Source organism: Centroberyx gerrardi, chromosome 1 (genome assembly GCF_048128805.1).
Source record: "Centroberyx gerrardi isolate f3 chromosome 1, fCenGer3.hap1.cur.20231027, whole genome shotgun sequence".
In the NCBI taxonomy this organism is placed as follows: domain Eukaryota; kingdom Metazoa; phylum Chordata; class Actinopteri; order Beryciformes; family Berycidae; genus Centroberyx; species Centroberyx gerrardi.
In genome coordinates, this window is record NC_135997.1 from 15,203,605 (window position 1) to 15,225,602 (window position 21,998).

Consider the following 21,998-nt stretch of genomic DNA (forward strand, 5'->3'; position numbering starts at 1 on the left):
TTCCAACCCCAGCATCCTACTACAGTGACTATACAGAGCACGTTAGACTGTAAAACTGAGACATCTTCAGTGCTGCCTAGGAGGGACATAGGATATTTCAGAAAGTGATGTCAGCAGTGGTCACCATAGTTACCATGTAAGATTCCTGTAGGTCTTTGCTTCTGTGTGCTCTAGCAGCTGTCCAGTTCTCTGTAAACACGATGTCTGATATGGAGGGGGGTAAAGTAAACGAGAAGGCTAAGATGTGATATTTATCAGTTCAATTCACAATCACTACTACTGAAATGAAAGATGGGTACAGGTTGGCCATTTTCAAAGGCAATTTCAAAACCTGCTTGTTTTCACTGCAAGAAATGTATCAGTGAACATCAGTGAGATGGGACGTGGTGATATGATTGAATAAGTAATTAGCCCATGTACCATTATCTTGAATACTCAGCAAGGTAAAACCTAGGCTTCTATACATAAACACATAGCTCAAAACAGATGTAGAATATCCCTGTCACATTCATTTTATAGCACTTCTGATAGACCATGGCCCTTTTTTTTTTTTTTAGCTCAAACTTCCCAATCACAATCATTGCATTGCTTGCTGCTTCTGATAATTGGAAGCAAGGTATTAGGCCTATTTTGGATTGAATTATCCAAATTTTCCAGGTTGGGCATACCAACACTTGCCGAGCCGAAATCAAAGTTGTTCAGCACAACAGCACTTTGCAGCACTTTACTTTGTGCTTTGTCTGTTAGCAGATAGCTTGTGACAAGTGCTAAGAAAAATCCTCAGGACAAGAAAGTCAAGTGTGTAACTTTATTGAAAGTTGAGCCATAGTTGTACATTTAACTTTCCTAGCACTTACAGAACATTACAATAACACTCTTGAATAGAAAGTTTCATTGTACAGATCCATTCTTTGTGATTTCATGAAGATGAAAGTTTAGATACAATTAAAAACTCATTATCTAGACTAGACAAATATGGCAAACAGACATAAAATTTCCACACAAGGCGGTGGAAAATCAATTAAAAGTCACGTTACATTTTTGTAGCATGAGATGGAAATTATTACAGCGGAAGAAACCAAGTTGTGGCCATATGTTAACATGTTATAAATGAGGAATTCAAGTATAGTTTGACATACAGGAGAGGTATAGAGCAACAGGGGTTGATAAATTAAAAAGGCCGCATAGACTCATTTCTTCCGGCAAGAGTTTCATACACTGACAAAAAGCACTTAAATCATTGGGATAAATTCAGGTACTTACAATCAGCATAGATGGTGCTAGTCAAACAGGCTATTTGGGCACAAATCCAGACTAACACAATTTCATTTGAAATGAGACAAAATAATTCAACTTCAAGCACAATGAGGTAGAAACCAAAACTACCATTATAATTATGGCAACCAATGACTACAGTTTAGGATTCTTTGTAACAAATCAAGGGATGTGTGTGTATGAATATTGCAACGACTCATAACATGATTATGTTGAGCAAAGTGCATCTCTACAGTGTTGCAAATTGATTAACACAAATGCAGTGAAGCAGCGTGAAAAGGCCCTTTGCAATATGTTTGAGCCATTTCTCCAATGTAAATAGTGTAAATGGTTTGAATAATGGCAGCACCTAGTGGCCATGCTAACACCTCCTGGATGTAACGGGAGATAAAATGGGTCAGGTTTTGGCGCCTTGCCAGCTGTTTGATCCAGTTGAAGACACTGAAGAAGAAACAGTTTTTAACCGCCTTTCCAATTTCACTCTTTTTTACTGATCGTTTTGATGGAATTCTTTGATACACGTTTTGTTTTATTTGAACTTTGTTGAAAACAAAACAGTGTATCAGTTTTCAGCTTCATAATTCATCATCTTCATCCGTTTCTGCAATAGCCTATACTGCCCACTGCCACTGAGAACTGTAAATATAAAACCATAAGTAAATCTACATATAAAATAAAATGCGCATTGGACCTGTCTACTCGCGTTTAAGTGGCTGTTGGAAACCGTTAGAAATAAACCATATTACAATTAATTCGCAATGACGCAAAAATATTCCAAGCTGCTATTACTACAGGCCTCATTCAAGCTGTTAAGCGAATGATGGTTTAACATCTGCTTTGCCAAAAGAAAGAAAACAAGTGGGTGGGGACGCTGGCTTAACATGTCATAGCGGAATGAACTGTAACAGTGGTTAGGAAATGCTTACAATGAGAAGAGAGGGGGAGGGTAGGTTGAAACAAGACAAGACACAAGGAGACAAAGGAAGGGGGAAAAAAAAAAGCTGCATCATTCATTGCATCTTCACACCACAAGGCTTCGGCCGGTTCCTCAGTCACCATCATCTTCTGACTCCTCTTCCTCAGCCGTCTCCAGCCAGGTCAGCCACTGGTTCACCTGCACCGGAAGACAATATCAGCATTAGGTGAAGCCATTTATGATGAACCAATCATAGGTGAAGCCATTTGGAAGTGCATCATAGAAATGGGCTTCAAATTCTAGAGGCAGAGTTGCTGTTCACCTGCTAGTGCCAATGTGAGATACTGTAAAAACAAATTTTAACAACCCAACTCATTAGCAATGTAAATAAACTCACCTGAAATAATGCTTTTCCCTTTCCAGGAAACTCTTGGGTGATATCTTCTTTCCATGCAAGAAAGGCTTCTTCTTCAATTATTTCCATATCATAAAAGTTTACAAAGTAGCGCAGCAACATGCCTGGAAGTCAGTAACAATGAAATGTTTAGTTGTTTTAACACATCTGTAAAAGGGTTACTGTGAGAAGAATATCTGTGCACAAAAAAGACTTTAGCCTGAGTGAATCATTTTAATGTCTACTTTTTTAAGTTACTATAGCCTGAACTGCAAGTGTGCACATACCTTTGGGGAAAGCTTTAGCATTGCAGTGGACCTGCAGGGCATAAAGGGCACTGACTTGCAGGTTGATGTGATCATGCAGAAACTTCTGCATCACTGGCTTGAAAGCCAGCAGCAGCTGCTTCTCCTGATCCAGCTGTTCCTTAGTGGGTACTGCAAGCTGGTCCTCCTCCTCATCGGCATTGATCTCATGAACAATGTACTGCAAGAAGCTGACAAAGAAAGGACAAGCAACATTGTTTAGTTTGGGAATAGATTAATCAAGAAAGTAGGGAGAAACAAAGCAAGTCAATTTTATCAGCAGAAACTGATACTTTGTCTACTGTTGTACCTGGTCATGAGGATGTTGACAAAGCCTTTGTCGGTGTGGAGTTTGGGGGAGATGTTGTCCTTGATCCACTTGTAGATGGACTGGGGAGAGGGGTCTGCTTTGATCTGCTTCAGCAGCTCCTTCTCCAGCTTCATCAGGGGGAACAAAAAGCTCAGGCCTTTGCCCTCCAAGATCTCCAACATCCTGTCCTTGTTTTGGTCGATTTCTACAGGAGTAAAAAAAAAATAAAAAATTACACCATCAGCAGTAGCAAAAGGCCGAGACTTTGAAATGGAAACATGACTAATTTCATGAAGGTTGAAGCAGTTGGGGCTCAACTGACAGTAGTTGTTGAGGCCATATGAGACTGGGGAAAACAGCACTGGGTTACTTGCCCTGACTTCCCCAGGCAGTCTGGGGATCCAAACCTGTCATTGTAATAACTTTGACTGTAATAATAACAATAATAATACTGTGGTACTTAATTGATTCCTATAGGGACATTCCCTTTTACTTGCCCTCCCTCCTGGAATCTTTTTGCACCTGGTCAATTTAGGTGCAGGATAGTCTCATGTTAGAGAATGGTTTCTACTGTCACTTTTCAATGAGTAACTGCAACAATTCATAAATTCATATCATTCTCATATGGCCTATGTGTTTTCTTAGTTGATCTTTCTCAAACAACTTGATTCATATCTTCACATTATACAAGTTGTGACTTGATGAACAAAGTCAAATCTGCTTCTCAAAACAAAAGCAACTCAGAACCCCTACCCTAAACAAGTAACACATTACAAACACATTGACAGAGGGAGCTTGGACGTACCAGGTAGCATCCTCTGCATGTTGACCTTGCTCTGCTGGAACATGTCAGTCAGCCACTCACGATCCTTCAGTTTGGCTGTCTGCTGCAGGCAGAGCAGGAAGAGGGGGAAATGGGTGCCATTCTCCAGAGGATGGGCCAAGTCCGCAATGCTCACCAGCTCAGCAATGATGGCGCGTGCTGCAAACTGGGCTAGGTAGGACTTCACCAGTGGGATATCGACCTCAATCTTGGGACACTGGTCCAGAACACTCAGGAAGGCCTATCAAAAAAGATCAAAAGGTTAGCACTGAAAAGTAGTTTGATATTCAAATAATAATGAAACGTAGTGGTTGCACTCAAATTATCTTAAAACCTTTTCTGTCCATTTTAATATGAATGCAGACCACTTCAATTGTGAACCTTCTTCCAAATGCAAGTCACTAATAAATACCAAACATTCTTATCTGGGTACTGATATACATCGACTAACTTTACATGCTCAAAGGGTACCAGACTGACCTGCATTAGGTTTTCACCAGTGACAAGGCCCTCAGTGCAGAGTGCATGGATGAGGGTGCTGGCATGTTCCTTATCTTCATCTGAGCGTTCAAGGGAACAGACCACCATCTTGTTCAACATCTCAGACAGAAAATGCTTGGGCGCCTTCATCTCCCTCACACCATGCACAGCCTCAGCGATGTTCTTGCTGTTCAGGTAATCTGCCACTATCGTTTCCTAAAGGGAAAGGACCGTCAGACACACTACATATATACACACACACACACACACACACACACACACTCACATGTATATTGATGAAAGAAGTGCAGAGCATGAGGAACTTACAGTCATTTTAAGCAATTCTTCCTTTGCAGGAGGCGGTTTTTTATTGGACTTTGGAGGTTTTTCCTGAATTGGAGGAGGGTTGGTTTTCAGTCCAAGCTGTGGAGTCTAAACAAAGAAAGCAAAATGTCCAAATCATTCTTAGAGCCTGGTGCTACTATATCAATTAAACATTGTTTTTTTAAATAGTAAGTGCTACCTGTCCCAGTGGTGGAGTTTGTGTGCGTGGAGGCTGGGCACTTGGAGGAATCATGGTTGGTATCTGTGGCTGCAGCTTTGGCACTTGGTTTTTATTCAAAATGAATGACTGTGCTGGCCTTAGACTGATCTAGAATGGTAAAGAAGGGAAGTGTATAATAATATTGTCAAAGGGTTTGTCCACATTTTTTGACCCACGGTCCTTAACATTACAACACCACTAGCGCTCTTGAAGCAATGAGAGTACTAGAGGATCCATTACCCATAGTCTTAAGCATAGAATGCCAGTTCCAGTTAGCTTGTATGCCAAAATGTTATAATGCTATAAGCAGGGCTATGAACAGCATTCCTATACATTTCCCATTTCAACATTCTATACTTTTGCAAACCTTAATAACTGAATAGCAACATTTTCCCCATTATTCTGCAGGTCTTTTAATCACCATAAACCGGTACAATGGATCATGGAGTACCCCCAAAATACAAAGTCATGGAGTGAAAAATACATACAAATTTAACCTTTCCATATCAGTGTACTGTATGAAGCTATATGGCAGTTGTACCTCATCCGCGTTGAGCTGTCCTTTCTTGATGAATCGTGGCGCCATATCCTTGGATTGAGACTGCATTTGCATTGAGTGATTCTGGTTCTGGTTGTAGAACGGTTGATTCTGCCCCTTGGAAAGAGATTTTATAAAATGGTTGGTTGCAATGCCAGTTGCCTAGATTCATCATGTCAAAATACTGAACAGTCACACTGTAGGGGGTACGTACTTGGTTTGATTTCATGAAAGGTTTGCCTCCTATGTCAAACTGGGACTGGGGTAAAGGGGCGGTGTGTCCATTATGGCCATTGAAGAGTGGGTTTGTGCGGTGACGTCCCATGGTAGGGGAATAGCGGTCCTGAATGACTCCTGGACCTGTACCAATGCCGCTTCCCACTGAACAGAGAAAAGCAACATTAGAGACCAGCCTTTACAAGGACAAAATACGATCACCTTTTTTTTTGTTAAAGAGAGATCTGACTATCTTGAACAAGCACAAGAAAGACTATTAGTTCTACCACATTTTCTGGTGGACTCAATATGATGTCTTTTTTTAAAACCAGAACTTAAACAGTAGCACATGCATTTAATTATGTCAGTTTTTTCTGTCGTTGTTACAGTTGACATACCAGGCATTTGTCCAAACATATCAGCCAACCCTCCAAGAGTTTCCCTGTCAAATTTGATCCTAGTTGGCATGAAGGCGCTGTCGATAAAGAAGTCAGTCCTCATTCCCTGGGACATTGATGGAATAAAAACACCCAAATCCTGCAAAGTACATGTTGGAATACACTCAGAAAACAAGAATACAGGTGGACTGCTAAACTAGTAAAATAAAATCTGTGTAAAATCATTGTCCAGTCAGAATTATTACATAGTGGTTTAAATAAAAAAATGTTGGATAGTTCAATTAATGTTTGTGATTATGAATGATTCTTACAGAGTGTCAAATGACTGATGGATCAATGGATGGGATCTCCATTACAAAGTGTTCAGGGAGACTAACCTGTACTGCATCCTTACGAATCTGGTTGATCGTCTTTGGTCCATTGTCGATAAAAGCTTTGCGAGGCACCCAATTGTTCTCTCGCAGCTCCACTGTGTCCTGCAGCAAGAAACGAATCCTTGCCGGCAAGTCCTTGTTGTTCATTAAGGATCGCATGCGGCCAAAGTACTGATCCATTAAAGACTGGGGGGGGGGGGAGATGATTTGTCATAAAATGGATCAAAGGAATTTCAAAATGAGACTTTCATTCAAATTATGTCCTAAATTCTTACCTTAGCCTTTTCATGATCAAGTCTAGGCCCGACAGTTCTCATTATCTGACAGAGGCATTCCAAATCCTCACCCATATCCTTAAGTTGGACTCTCTTCTTCTTTTCCAAAAGCTTAAAACAAAACACACAAAAAAAACTTTAAATACAGTTTCCCTTGGATTCTCCCATGATGTGGCCAGGAGTTTGGCGTCACTAATTCCAGATGGTGATAACATTTCTATTTGGTCCATTTTAAAAACAATCCACTTTTGTCTGAGGGGTGATTTTGAGATACCTGGCTTAAAACAACTAGTTGTACAAAAAATTAGTGCCCATTTGCTACAAAAAAAAACATCCATTCACATCATTTGGCCCACCAGGCATCACCTATGTTATGTGTTGGCCGTTAATCCTTGGAGTTAAAATGTTTGGGCAGCCCTTATCAAAGGCATATGCTTAAACCTCGGTCTTTACACAATTAAGCATGTAGAACAGCATATTTCATCACGTGATCATGTCAGAAAATTACACAAATTAAGAAATCTGAATTAAGCTTAAAATAAACCCCCACTTAATAAAAAAAAACAACAAATTGGATAATCATTAAGATTAACAGCTCTGAACTTACTGTTTTGATGCACCTATGAAGGATAGATTCGTGGATAAGATCAAGTTTGCCAAGTTCCCCAATGAATTTGATGTTGCCCAGCATCTTGATCTTGGCAATAGCACGCTGCTCCTCCTCCTCAGAGGTGAGAGGGTTGTCATGTTTGTCATAGACTACGGAAACAGAATTATAATATAAATAAGGAACAATTCAAGTGACCAAATATACACAAAGTCAAATGCATCTTAAAAGAATTCACTAACTTTCAACATTTCTGGTGCGGTTCTCAAATTCATCTTGAAGCTTGGAAATCAGAAGCCTCCTGAAGGTCTGTAAAGCAGAGCATGTGTTCAAAATGCAGACAATTAAGAAAATACCTAACATTCAATAGTGGTGTTGAGACCATATTCTTGCACAAATCCTACTTACGGTACTCTGCTTTTGAGGTGCTTGAATCTCTGGTGATGGGCCGTCAAAGTTTGGTGCATCCTCTGCCAAGCGCAGACATAGCTGCGCATAAAGCGAGCTATACTTGGGCTCTTCAAGGGCTTTGTCGACAATCTAAAAGGAAAACAAATACTAAATAAACAAGGTGCCCATTTTAAGAAATTACAAGTAGAATACATGAGTAGAGCTAGAGAGAGTACTTGCCAACAAGATGACTCCTTTTAAGACGAGTTTTGAATCTACGCCCACATTCAGGAGCTCAAGGCATAGCTTGTCAAACTTCTCCGGGGTCAGTTTATTAAGTATGCTAATGGAGAAAGAGAACAAAGGTTAAAAAAAAAAACTGCACACTTCAAAACAATATGCCACTAAAACCACCAATTTACCATTTCACAGACACTGATTTCCAGTGAAGATTTACATATAGGCAATACTTTGCATGAGATGTACACAGTATGCGGGTGTAATTGGAGTAAATATGGAATTCTACTGTATTTGGGTGGAAACATACCCTCTCACTTTCCTGAAGATTGAATCATTTTGCTCTTTGTCATTGGAGGAGCTGACATCTCGTCTAGTGCTTCGAGAAGGTACCCATCTCTGAACGCTAGATCCTGGGGTTTTCCCCAGGAACTCGCTGCAACAGACACAAAAAGACAGCTGATATTAGAGAAATATTCATCACAAAGGCATTACATGATACGATTATTCTCTAGCCCACTTAAAAGTAGTAGACTGATCCTTGGTGGTTGAGTTACACCGGCCTTGACACACTTCACAGCTATGCCACCAAGATTGGTGGCAAAAATCAAGAACTAAAAACCAATTTAGCTCCCACATAATCTGACATAATCCCTGAGGAATGTCCATTTATTGCAATCAGAAAATGCAAATAGGTTACTCCTAATGTCCTAAGGTGCATAACTCCATAGGTGTATAGTAACACTAGTTTGGTTTTCTGGGGCTACTCCATTGCTACAAACACAGCTCATTGGCAGTAGATGTTATTCAGTCACAAATGCCCCTTTGTCCCAGATGTGCTGATGCAAGACAATGATATTGATATGTAAATGTGTGTACAAGGATCAGTGAAGAGATTTAATGGTTATGCAATCAAGATTAGTGACTGGGTGTTCCATGGGAAAGGAAAAAATTGAAAACGCACCTGTTGCCGACAGTCTTGGGATAGTGCTGGGGTGCACCCCCACCTCCTCCTCCTCCTACAGAAGCACTGTGATACAAAAGAGAGGGAAAAGTAATTACCTTGACATTTATTGTGCTAAGAGCTGAATTAAGAAAAAGCGAGAGTCCACAGAGACATGTTGAAGCTAAGTCAGTAAGGTGAGGTGTGTGAGAAGGTTTCCAATATAAATAATTTAACAAGATGTAAATGTTGGATACCTTAAACGAGAAGCACCCCCTTCTGCGACCACACTCTCCACTTTGGCGGCTTGACAAAGAATATCTGAAAAGAATAATGTTCTAGGGGTGGGACAGGCAACAGCGACCTAAAAGTGGAGACAGACGTGTAACAACAAATTAGTTAGCTGCCAACAGTTCATGAACATTCTTGTAACTAACCTGACCGACCTCAAGATGCAACCATTCAGCAGGGTCAATAGCAGAGTAGTTCTTATACGGAAAACCTGTACTTAGGGCTCCGGCCAGATGGTGGCGCACACCCGCGCATGCGCAGAGGAACGGCCGGTAGCACGGTACTAAATTTAAAAATCTAACTTTCGCAGTTTATCTGGTTGTGAAATTTACTAAGATGATGAAAGAAATGGAACATTTGTGTAACCTTTTCTATGTACATCGAGTTCCTTGCCGCAAGGTAACGTTACGTTATGGAAATTTAGTACACCCAATTTTATTGGCTTTGTCCGGACTCAGAATGTCCAGACGCAAATAACACAGCGACATCTTGAGGCAGTTTCGGCTGTAATCTAGTTAGTGGAACATTAGCGCTAACACAACCCATAACTTAACGTGAATGTGTGAGCTTTTATCAAAAGTCAAATTTAATGGCTGCCATCCTACCACCAACTTAATTAGCTACAGAGCTAGCCTAGCTAGCATAGCTAGCGCTTTGTGACACTCCCTAGCTGCGTCGTGTGCCCGATATTAATTAGCCTGTATTTTCTAAGCGTTGGAAATAGTAACACGAACATGCCAGTTCAGCACAGTTCGTCTACTTCAGCTAGCAAATGCAGATTAGCGTTTTACCTCATGGATGTAGGTTAGCTAACGTTAGCAGACTAAGCTAGCCAGCTTCGGACATCAACAATACTGAGGCCATTTTCCAACCGGCTAGCTAGCGAGCAGATAGCAGCCCGACAAGGCAGGGAAAACAAAGGAAAACACTGAAAGAGTAAACTATCTTACCTTCACCAAAGGGACGTCAGCGTTATTGTTGTCTTGTCGACGATGAGAAAAAAAATAAAAAGAAAGAGAGAGTAGAGAGCTAGAAAAGTCGTGGTTAAGCAGCAGAAGCACGGCCAGGCGGAACTCGGAGCTACCGGTACAGTGAAGAAAGAATGCTGACTATTCCTCTACGTCACTTGGTGTTGCTTTATGTGTGTGGGGGTTGGCTTAACGTCATCCTCCGCACCCTGGTCACGTCACATTCATAAAACTCACATTAATATGTCCTAATCCACCTTTGATGTGTGTGTGAACAATTTCTAGGGAACTGAACTGTATCAGACACTCACTGGCACGGTTCTTTTTTTTAGACACGGAGTAAATAACGTTACACAACAGCAGAACAAGAGTGACTATAGGGCCTTCTAGTGATTGTAAATTCACCAGTGAGTCTCCCTAGGGAAACTCTCTTTGTTTAGTGAAATACAACACCTCACTTCTTTATTAAATTCTTCAAATACAGGAGCATTTTTGTGTGCACGCCTTTTGTTGTATTTCACTTGATATTTTCTGTGATCCAGCACCTATCTTTTGGATGTGCATGTCTTTGTTTTGATTTTGAAACTCTCTTTGTTTGCCTTCCTCCACAGGAAGGTCGGAGCCACAGGGTCAACTACAGAACATGTCGCCCCTGGAGCTGGTAGGGATTCAGCGTTTTTGCTCAAGGACACTGCAGCAGGATGGATGGTTGCTGACACGGGACTTGAACCCAGGTCTTACAGTTTTAGTACAGTCTTCCTACACCAGTGGTCTTTAATCCTGGTCCCCATGACACAGAGCCCTACTGGGTTTCAATCTAGCCATCTAATCAGGGACTATTTTACATCTGGGACGCCAGGTGAATGCAATTAACTACCTGGTTGGATAGAAAACCAGCAGTGCTTCGGTTCCTGAGGATCAGGATTGAAGACCACTGCGCTGCACTTTGCCACCCTGATGCCCAAAAAGTGTCTGAGCTTTATCCACTCGGACTGATAGGCTGACTTCCCACTCTCCCACCCCATTTTTAACTTTATGGACACGTGTGGTTATTAATACGGGATGCTAGGCAACATTGTTGATGCAAACCTACAAGAGATGAAATAATGAAACCCTCTACTTCTGACCTGGTCCTCACCTTTCTTTCTCCTTCTTTCCTTCTCAACACACAGGCTGTAAAAAACTTCTCACTATAGGCCCTGTGTTTTCATGGAGCTCTGTGAGAGCATAATCTGATTCAGCTTGTTCTTAAGTTACCAAACACATCTAAGTTTGCCAAGGCTATTTCACAGTCGACTAGAAGGCGGAGTTGTGGGGGGGGGGCTACTGAGTATTTTACAAGGAAGTTCCCTGGATCGTGTGTATTGAGAATGTGACACCATCTTATTGTTCACATTGATTTGGCACAGTGAGTCAGTTCCTCCATCTGCCAGTAAATGACTGTAGGGCAAGAGCAACGCCTCTTTGTGGCTCAGGTTACACTGAGACCCATACACCCATTATGTAATAGAGGAGATATTGTAACATTCACTATCATGACAAAGATATCTGGTGTTATCGTGGTTTGACAAAGATATTAAGATATTACAATGGTTTGACAAAGTCTGCTGGTGGAACTTATAAATTATTATAGTGCTTATGAGTAATTTTAGTGCAAAGGCAATGCTAGGAGTACATGGTTCTGATACAAAACATGAAATTGTAAGCCAGTGCATTTCCACTGAATTGTCACATGGTTAGTCTTGCATAGCAGACCTCTCTCTACACTTTTTGTTTTGTTTTTGCATTATGTCTGGCAGTAGGATATTCATGTGTCAAGAAGAAGCTGGGTGCTGATGTGAAATACACAATGTACAAAATATTAAGAACATCTTCCTGATATTGAGTTGCAGCCCCTTTTGCACAACCCACAACAAATGTCTCAAAGCTTAAAAAATACTTCTCTAACACATCTGCTTCTCTTTATCTCCATCTCCTCCTTTGTGATTTGGGTATCGATTTAATAAGGAAAATCAATATGGGATAATGGCTTTCACCATGCATTCACCTCATTAGTGTACTTCATAAAAACAGTAAGTTTCCCTAATACTTTGTACATTCACGTACTTGTTATAATCTCTCTTCCGAGTGCTGCATTTCATCCATTCACAAAGTCCTGGCAAGTTATACCTAAGACACTTCAATCAAGAGTCCCTTTACAACCGGTAGTCACAAACAGTGAAAAGGAAGAGTGCTTCATATAATCTTTTCTGTTCATCAGATTGCACACACTATGAGTCCTTTCAGTGGTGATGTTGCTGGGCGGAACATCACCTAAAAGTAGCTGCAGTGGGTAGTGGATTTTGCAGATATGAAAACCGTGAACATGTATCATGCAACAGGAAAGACCTCTGGGGAACTGAAGTCAGTCTGAGTAAGAGTTATTCCACACTGATAGATGCTGCCTTGTGGTCTGATGAAAACTTCACTGCCCAAAAGTCCACTATTACTAGAATAGATGACGATAGACTTGACATTCTGAGAATAAGAATTGAATGAAATCAATGAAGGATGCAATCTTTTTGAGAGACTGTCTTGTCCTTTCAGCACCTTTTCATATGGAGCAGTGAGCATCTACACATTAGGTCTACATTAGCTTATCACTTTTAGTGAAGTTTACAAAATCTCTCTTTCACGTTATTCTTATTGACACCGACTAATATACCTAATCCCATTACCTTCAAAGCTTTTTGTTCCATAGTCTGTTTATTTTATCATACTCCGTTTTCCTTTTCATCTAGGGAGTGGTAGAGCTTTTTCTATGCCCTCACTCTCCTGCTGCTTTACCCCTGGGGGGCATCAATCATTCATCAAAAGCAAAATGAAGCCAGTTGTCTGACAGTAAACACTCCACTCCAAGCTAATAAGGCCCAGTGTGCCAATAAAGCCAGCGTAGGCTAGCCTTGCACACAAGTGGATGCAGTATAGTTCCAGTTGGAGCTGATGAGAAGTCAGTATTAGTACATTGCAGTGGTATGCTTTGTTTCTCTTTGATAAAGGCTTCAGCAATCTATTAATGTTGTTTGGACCTTGTTAGGGCCTTTAATATTCAGTAGCCAGATACTGAAAGTAAATTATAATTTTACACATTATTTGTTTCAGTATTGGACTAAATGTGCATTTATGGTATGTGAAAAATCTTAGATTATGGTGCTCAATGAATGGGTTAGAATGTCTGTCTGTGTTATCTTAAAGACATTTTCTCATTCAAATGTATTGACTGAGCTCTTGTTACAAAGTATAACAGTATGTGACAGCTAAAATGCCACAGTTTTAAATGTACGTTGAGACTGTCAACTGCTGGATTACATTTGTGTTGTAAATATTGGAATAAAATGGATATGCACTCTGGCTGGAATCTGAGAGTTGCAAATATATTGCATTAGTAACTTCTAGTCCTCCTCCTACATATATTCATAATCTACACACTTGAAAAATCCTGCCTTGGGGCATTATGAATGAGCGTAAACTACATTTCCATTGCCTGGCTGAGATTTGAGTTTTGTTTATTTAGCTTCAAGTTATTTACAGCAAAACTGGCCATTTAGAAGAATTGGGCACACAAACTTACCCACCTAATAGTTATAGTTGAATAATTGATTATTTGGATAGTGATACAGTGCCTTCACAAAGAGTTCAGCCCCCTAGACTTTTTCTGTATTTTGTGGTGTTACAGTCTGAATTCAAAATTGATTAAATTAGGATTTTGTGGTGCATCCAAATTCCTTTGAATATCCATAAGATGTCTCTATAATACTCTAATATTAATGGTGGTGGCAGCATCATGTTCTGAGGGTGTTTTTCAGCGGCAGGGACGAGGAGACTTGTAACGACAGAGGGAACAATGAATAGAGCCAAATACAGGCAAATTCCTAAGTAGACTCCATACTTCAGAGTGCCAAAGATCTTAGACTGGGGTGATGATTTATGTTCCAGCAGGACAGTGACCCTGAGCATTCAGCCAAATCTACACTGGGATGGCTTCAGAACAAGAATGTGAAAGTCCTTGAGTGGCCCAGCCAAAGCCCAGACTTACTCATTTAAAGATAGATATTTAGATAGATATAATACATTTTCCTATACTTCTTTTTCATTAAATTTGCAAAACATTCTGCAGACATATTTTCACATTTCCAATACGGGGTATTTTCTGTAGATTGCTGACAAAATAATTCATTTATAATTCAGGCTGCAACACAACAAAATGCAGAGAAAGTGAAGAGAGTTGAATGCTTTCTGAAGGCATTGCACATTCCAATCAGAAATGCAGGAATAGACATACTGTATAGGCTATATGTCATATAACTTTCCAAACTGTCATATAACTTTCCATGAGAATTCATGCATAAATTGTGACAAGGAATAAATTAAGAATTTTACTTTTGCCATAACAGAAAAATGAAAAGTACTGTGAGAGCAATATTAAAGTTGGTATCTTGGTAAAAGTTGGTATCCAGGTAAATGCATGACAGTTTATTTTTCCATTTCCCTCTGCCAAGCCCAGGCACAGAAAATCTAAAACCATTGATAAAAGAATTAAAGAGCTAGTAGGAATGACCAAGTGACATAATATGGAAATTTGAAATTTGTTGTGTGTTACTGAATACCTGCATTAGTTCCTTAGCAAAATGCCAGTAGATGGTGCTACAGAGCTTCCTAGGACTTTCTGTATTGTTTAAATAAAGACTCTGTCACTGTTGTTTATGGCAGTGACTATTGCGTTTAAAAATTGCAGTCTTTTATCATTGGATTACACACAAAGTAAGCTTAAAGGATTATAATAACAATATGGATAATTCCTGTTTTTATATGATGTTCAGATTGGCATGAAAGTCTGTGAGCCATGTGGAACTGGGATGCATGTTTTGCCTCTCTTTTAATTGCCGCACAAACATCAGCGACATTTTATCATCTAATGCAAAATAACTGGGAATCTGCAACTTGATGCATAATAATCAAGTCAAGTCAAGTCACCTTAAATCAATAACACTTTGTTTTACACTAAATTAGCATGACTTTGTGACACTTTGTGCTTGTTGTATGGCTCATGTATATGTGAGTCACTTTCATTTTGCATTAGTTTGAGTATGTTTTGAGTTTTGAATATGAATTTTGAGCACCAACAAAGCCATCAGTAAACTACAAAAACCACAGGTCTTGTAACTTATGCATGAAATTTAGTATGCAGGTTCAAAATAGAGGTCCTGACTTATATCTCAAAGTCCAAACCCGCGCCTTGAGTTATGAGCCATTATGTGATAAATCATGGCTATATTCCCCAATGAAAACTAAACTTTACATTTTGAGTAATACTGAACCCTAGAACCTGTGCCAAATCTGATGAAATCTGATTGACCAGATGAAGAGATACACATTTTGGAATTTGTGGTGCAGATTTTAGATTTTTGCAGACATCCTGTCTGTCCTGCCTAGAGTCACCAAATTTTATGATAGGCCATGCCCTTTCTCAAATAATCTGGTTAATGGGGCCATTTTGTCAGATTGGGCCCATTTCTAGAAAATGTGTGTACGTCTGTCCAAAAATGGTACGTACACATTTTGGCTTGGATTGGGAAATACCATTTTTCTAAAAATTCAAAGTGATGGATAACACATCATGGCAGAATTTAATTGTCCAATTCACATTTTTACAGCAATGTCTTGTGTATGTATGTGCCAAGTTCAGGTTCAAGCCTCAGCATGGAAATTATGACCATATAAATTGTTAAAATGTGATCTTCAAGTATAATGACCCTTTTAGTCCAACTGTGGTTAGGTAATGGATTCATTTCTGACCCACTGGTATTTGTTTCATGGCTTTTCTGTTCCTGGAATGCTGTGAAGATAAGTTGATGGACAGACAGACACATGAAAAACCTACGCACACGCATGCAAACACACACAAACACAGTACAGGTCTGTGAATGCGGGATGTAACCATGCATTCCAGTTTCACTGCTATTTAGATTGCTCTCAGGCTAAAGAACCATCTGACGATCAGGAAAAACTTAAAAATTATTGTTTCAATGGACCAATGTGTAAATTTATATTTCGTTCTCCTTTCTGTTTCTTTTGCCCCCCTTTCCATGGCACACACATACACACCACACGCGCGCATTTTCGGGACGTCCCTACACAAACTCTTCAGGGTTAAGCCCGGTACTTTCCATGGTGAGTGGGTCAACAAGTTCAGAAATCATCCATTAAGGAATCGGGACAGCAGGGGAAGAATCCTCTTTGGAATGCAAATTTAATTGACTGAACTCTCAGCATAAAGAACATGAATCACATTAAGAACAAACGTAGCTTAGCTGAATTATTCATTTATACTTGCCTATTGAATCCCCCCCCCTGCCCATGTAGGTTGTGTTGAAAACTCAAAGCGTTCCCCTGACTGGCTCCCACTGCAGCGCTTCTCAACAGAGAGTCACCTTTAAACCAAGACCACCACATGTCTCTCATTCACTACATGCGGGTTGCCTTGCGGGGCATCTAATTGGCTCATCTTGATTGCTGATGTGGCTCATACATGCTAAGCTGTATGGCAGAGCGGGTGTGCGGACTGAGATATTATTGCTGATTAACATATGGGACTCCCAACCTCGCTCATGCTGATTGTGTGTTTAACATTCTGTGCACACGCTGCAAGGATATGCTGAGGCAGAGCAATGGTGGCTGTCTGACGCGCCAAATTGTGTTGGGCTTGAGGGACTGTCTGAGTCATCAGTGACAAGCCCTGTGTCTGATTCCAGCTATGCTTACACATTGACTGGGCTCCACCTGGGGGAGCGGGCTGGAGATGGAATTAGCATGAGATTTTTTGGAGAACAGGGAGAGACCGCTCCCTGGGGTGAAGTTAAATTTTTATCTCTGTAATAAGACAAAAGAGTAAAAGAGACCACATACTGAACATCCAATCTTCTACTTTACAAAACCATTTCTTGTATAATGCACTCTAGTATGTTTATCAGTGGCCCAGATCTAGGTGTTCTTGTTGCAGAGTGTAAGTGCATTTTTATTTCTCCCTCATTGCTGTGTTTTCAACCAGACACGTTCTAAGCACCTAGTGCAACTGTAAATGTAATTCAAACACTAGTTTTATCCCTAGTTTTGACTACTGCCCAGCTCAAGTGCAGCAAAAAACGATCTGAAAAGGCTTCAGTTGATATCAAACAGAGCCGCACTTCTCACCTTAAACTGCATCAAGTGAACTTTGATAAGCTCTCTTATTATATCCCTCAGGAACATCTGTGAGTCACAGTTACCAGACTATCTGTATAAACAACTCGTTTTCAATGATAGTATTCATACTTTTTTAACAAAACATGCAACAAATGGCCACAACAATAGCCAGAACAAAGACCAACAATATGAAAGGTGGTTATGTGTAAAGCAAAGTTTGAATGGAACTCTCATCACATCACCACAGCAGCAACAAAAAGCATGTTTTGTGTAGTCATGTACTATTGCTTCCTTTTTTAAGATATTGCTTTGTTTTTTATTGTCTATTTTTTAATTGAATGCAATCTTGTCTTGTAGGTAGGTATGTGGGTATTGTATGTTCGTATGTATTTTTTGCTACTTCATGTTTGATTTTTGTGGTCTCTAGTTTTTGCACGGACCGCAGGAAGAGTAGCTGCTGCTTTAGCAAACAGCTAATGGAATACATACAGAATACAAGCAGCAGTTATACACCTGTTTATGTATCTGTACCTATCTAACTGGCTGCTCATTTGATCAACTCACTCAATTAAACACATGGATCTTTCATGTACAGTATATGTGATTCCCTAGAGGGGCCATAGTGCAGCGACAGCCAGAGTAGTTGTAGAGAGTCTTGCTCAAGGACATTTTGAAAGGGATGGACACTGACATGTCATGTGGGTCTTACCTTTACAGTTTTGGGACAGTTTCTTTAACCATCAAGCCATCCTGCAGCCAAAAGGTGGCCTAGTGCTTATTCCTGAAATAGCATAACCCACTAATCCGGTTGACAATGCACAGCACATAGCCCCAAGGCATCATTGTGTGACAGACAATTTCCTTGGGCCCAGAAAAACAGAGGAGGTTCTCCTTCTTCTGTGTGAAATCAGTCAGTGTAATGTACTGTCTGCCTTGGGTGAACTCTTTGCTGGCATAAACATTCCGTAAGGACAAAGACCAAATGTACTGGGCCACTGAAAAACATCTTCCCTCAACCTCCGAACAAGTAATAAAGTCATTTATCAAAATCACTCAGTGGCAGCGGCAGTGAAGCTAGATGCTCCATTCTGAGTCTGAACAGGATGCGGGGAATACAGGTGTATTAGGTTCGTAATGAAAGCTTATTGCTAGTTTCCTATGACGGTTCAACAAAGGCACGGTGCAAATAGAGGAAGCAGTCTACATTTAAGAGAATGCAGAGTTTATATATTGTCATGCCCTGACTTAATACGTCTAGTGTATTTAATAATGTCACAATGGCTAATTGTATTTTCAGTGATATACTGCCTAAGCCCTCAGCACTGCCCTCCTTAAATGCAAATCATTGATGGGATTTTGCACCTTTTCTTGCATTTCTCTAAGAGACTAATTACGCAAAACCAAATCCCCTTTCATAACAAAGGCAATTCTAGCCAACTTTCAAAACTATTATAATAACTGTAACATATTTGAGAGCTAGATTTATGGCTCGCTGTGGCACATAATGAGAGTTATTATACGCACTGAATGTACAAAATATTAGGCACTTCTTACTGATATTGAGTTGCAGCTCCTTTTGCACAGTCTGCATCTCAGTTGTCTCACACATTAAAAATCCTTCTCTAACTCGTCTGCTTCTCTTTATCTACACCTCCTCCCTAGACATTTAATAAGGGAAATCAATAAGGGACAATGGTGTTTACCTGGATTCACCTCATCAGTTTATTTCATGAAAATAGCAACTGTCCCTAATATTTTGTACATTTAGTGTGTTTTTGTTATTATTTTGCTGCTTACTCGGTCAGGTCACTGTACATTCAACTTGGTGGATTTTATAAAAAAAAAAAAAACCTGGCTTGATTCCACAGGATGTGTAGAGCTGAAATCTGTTTTTGAAGTAATATGTCACATGCATTCAGAGCATTAAAAGGCATGAAGAATTAATGGACTGTACCCGAACAAGCAGCTCTCATATAAGATCATTTGCATTCTTGAAAAAATTGTAGAACATCTAAAAAAAAAAACGAACCACAAATAAGAAAAAACTACGGAAAGATGAAAAATCTCCAGGTCATCAGATCCCCAGAGCAGCGCCATTTCCTCATTTACATCCTTTTAACACCCATACTTGAGTACTTAATATATCTGGTGATTTAAAAAAAAAAATCGGCATTGCAGTGTTTCCTTCCCACAGTACCCATAAGGTAAAAAAAAACCCAAACACTTGAGGGTTTTACTTTGACAGCCCGGTCAAGTTGCTTCCACGCCGAGGTGAGTCATCAGCCCTAGATCCACTTATGAGTAAACTTTACTCCGGAGTAGATATGGAGAACATGGAGAAGCTCAGTGTTATTCATTCAAAGACGTGTACTCATAGTTTTTTTTTTTTATGTAGAAAGCCCTACTCTGTGTGCTTGTGTAACTCTCAGAATCTGTGTTGTTGAGAAGGAAAAGGTGCCTCCGCTCACAGATTTTAAGCATTTTAATCAAACAGCTAAATATTAATAATGGGAAACTACTGTTCAATACCGTTCTCTGCTGCTCATTATCCAGTGAGTGAGGCATCTGAGAAAGTAGAGTACAACAGGTAAGTCTATACTGCATGTCTGCTCTGGACGAGGTACCTGTGCTAACACCAGCCAATTAATTAGATGTGTTGTCATTTATTCTGCCTATCTGGCACAGGCTACGTCATCAAATGTCTGAACCACTCAGCATTAACTAATATAGAAGCGGGCAGAACTTTTTCAAAAAGCGCTGAGATTTCAGGCCATTGACAGGGTCAGATCATTACTCAATCACCCCCCTCCCCTCTCTCTTGGAAGGTCTTTTCACCAAATTGCTGAATATTCATTATCCATACAGCACACATTGGAATCACCAATAATGCTGATGCTAGTATATGGCAGGATTGAAATAGCGCTGGATTCAATTTGTATATTTGACATTACTGAGAAATATGCTAGGTTATACACTTACCGTTTCCCTATCCACTTTCAGAAAATTAGTTCAGAAACCTTGCACACTAGCTGTTTTGTTTCTCAGTAGTGTTTATTGTACCTTGCATGTACATGTATTTACGTTAATTTGTACTAAAATGTGAAAAAGATGTTCTCCCTCTAAGGACATTAAACTCATATAATCATATAATTTATTAAATGTCTGTTATGTTGAGATTAGGATTATGTAGTTTATGGAATTTCTTTGAATTACCTCTAAAGAATAATGTGAACATTTCATGGCAATAACTAGACTACCTCAACATTTATTCCTTAATCTTTTGTACGCCTTCCATGCCTCCCTCCCTCTCTGCATATCCTCTCTCTCTCTCCATATCACCCACCCTTGTTCTCTGTGCGGGCTGAGACGTATTGACACTGATAGCTGACTCCCACATGGCACAGGGCTCAGTTTTGTTCCTGGAGTGTGCTACACATGTTGACAGATGTCACCCAGCATAGGCTCAGACAGGGATAGATCCCAGTAGAGTAGAGTGGCAGGGTGAGAGCTCAGCTGAGCAGCTGGGGGACAAGCTCCGTTCAAGCTGAGGTAATGTGACTGGGTCTTAGACCGTCTGCTCGACACAGGGGGAGTCGAGCGCCTGTCTGTCTGCCTGTGCGCTAAAGCTCCCGCAGTCCGCTCTGGGAAGGACTTTAGCCCCCGCTGCAATTGCAGTCTGTCAGCACAGATCAGAGTCATTGTAGCCCTGCCTGAAACTTACCTGGAACCTCAGAGATTTAGCTGTAACACAGCAGCTTGAGATCAGGACCCAAATTTACTTTTTGCCCCAGCAAAACACATAACCAACCTGCTATTATTTTAAGGGCTGCTGTGGTTGGGAATTATTGTCAAAGGTTACAGCACAACCACACATGAAGGGGAAAAAGTCTCAAAACCTGTTTCACAAAATACATCACAGGTGATGTGATTAAATAAAAATTCTATCTATTATCTAGAGTATATGACATGTACAGCATATAACCACTTTCCAGCTTCATATCAAATGATTTTCTGTCATCACTAAATGGCTGAGTCATTAAGATCAGACTGACATTAAATAATCAAGGAGACTCTGACAATCGTTTCCACATCTACAGACTCAGATCTTCAGTTTGTCCCTCCCTGTCTATATGTGTTGATGTTCACTGTAGCTGGACTGATTCAATGTCAGTCCAGCTACAGTAACTTGGGCAGTAACTCAATTGTTTCCCTTAATACTAACTGTAGAGTCAACATAAATCAGCATCACCTCGTGGGAAAACACTGTTCAGTGATCTCAAGACATGAATGACAGGGAGATATTAAAAGTAAGACTCATTGAACACAAAGGCAACTAGGATTTGGCTTTCAGTGCTTGGACAATTTGGGTTTATAATGACTAATTTCTCAGAGTCAGCTAATGTCTTTATGTCTAGTGTCTAACATTAACACTAATGTTAACACAAGATACTGTGGAATGCATGGCAGTTATTGTCGCAAAAGATTGCTTGTTT

General features: G+C 40.1%; 1 protein-coding gene across 1 annotated transcript; it reads right to left on the reverse strand.

Annotated features, from left to right (window-relative positions):
- Positions 1–794: 794 nt before the first annotated feature.
- Positions 795–21,204, reverse strand: eif4g2a (eukaryotic translation initiation factor 4, gamma 2a). The gene is made up of 22 exons (XM_078284019.1): positions 20,958–21,204; positions 10,267–10,421; positions 9,283–9,389; positions 9,047–9,112; positions 8,393–8,518; positions 8,086–8,188; positions 7,864–7,995; positions 7,698–7,764; positions 7,456–7,607; positions 6,849–6,959; positions 6,577–6,759; positions 6,200–6,338; positions 5,800–5,966; positions 5,589–5,702; positions 5,027–5,155; positions 4,831–4,935; positions 4,504–4,719; positions 4,006–4,264; positions 3,201–3,405; positions 2,873–3,081; positions 2,589–2,710; positions 795–2,389 (listed from the first exon to the last, which is right to left on the reverse strand). The coding sequence occupies exons 1-22, from the start codon at positions 21,202–21,204 to the stop codon at positions 2,324–2,326; spliced, it is 3,180 nt and encodes a 1,059-aa protein (XP_078140145.1). The 3' UTR covers positions 795–2,323.
- Between the last annotated feature and the right edge of the window lie 794 nt (positions 21,205–21,998).

Excerpts from the sequence above, each read along its gene's own strand:
- eif4g2a (XM_078284019.1), bottom strand. The coding sequence starts at position 21,204 with ATGACTCTGATCTGTGCTGACAGACTGCAATTGCAGCGGGGGCTAAAG. Across the intron at positions 8,189-8,392 it reads ATCTTCAGGAAAGTGAGAGG|CATACTTAATAAACTGACCC; the intron begins GTATGTTTCCAC and ends TTTCTCCATTAG. Across the intron at positions 6,960-7,455 it reads TTCATAGGTGCATCAAAACA|CTTTTGGAAAAGAAGAAGAG; the intron begins GTAAGTTCAGAG and ends TTTTGTTTTAAG.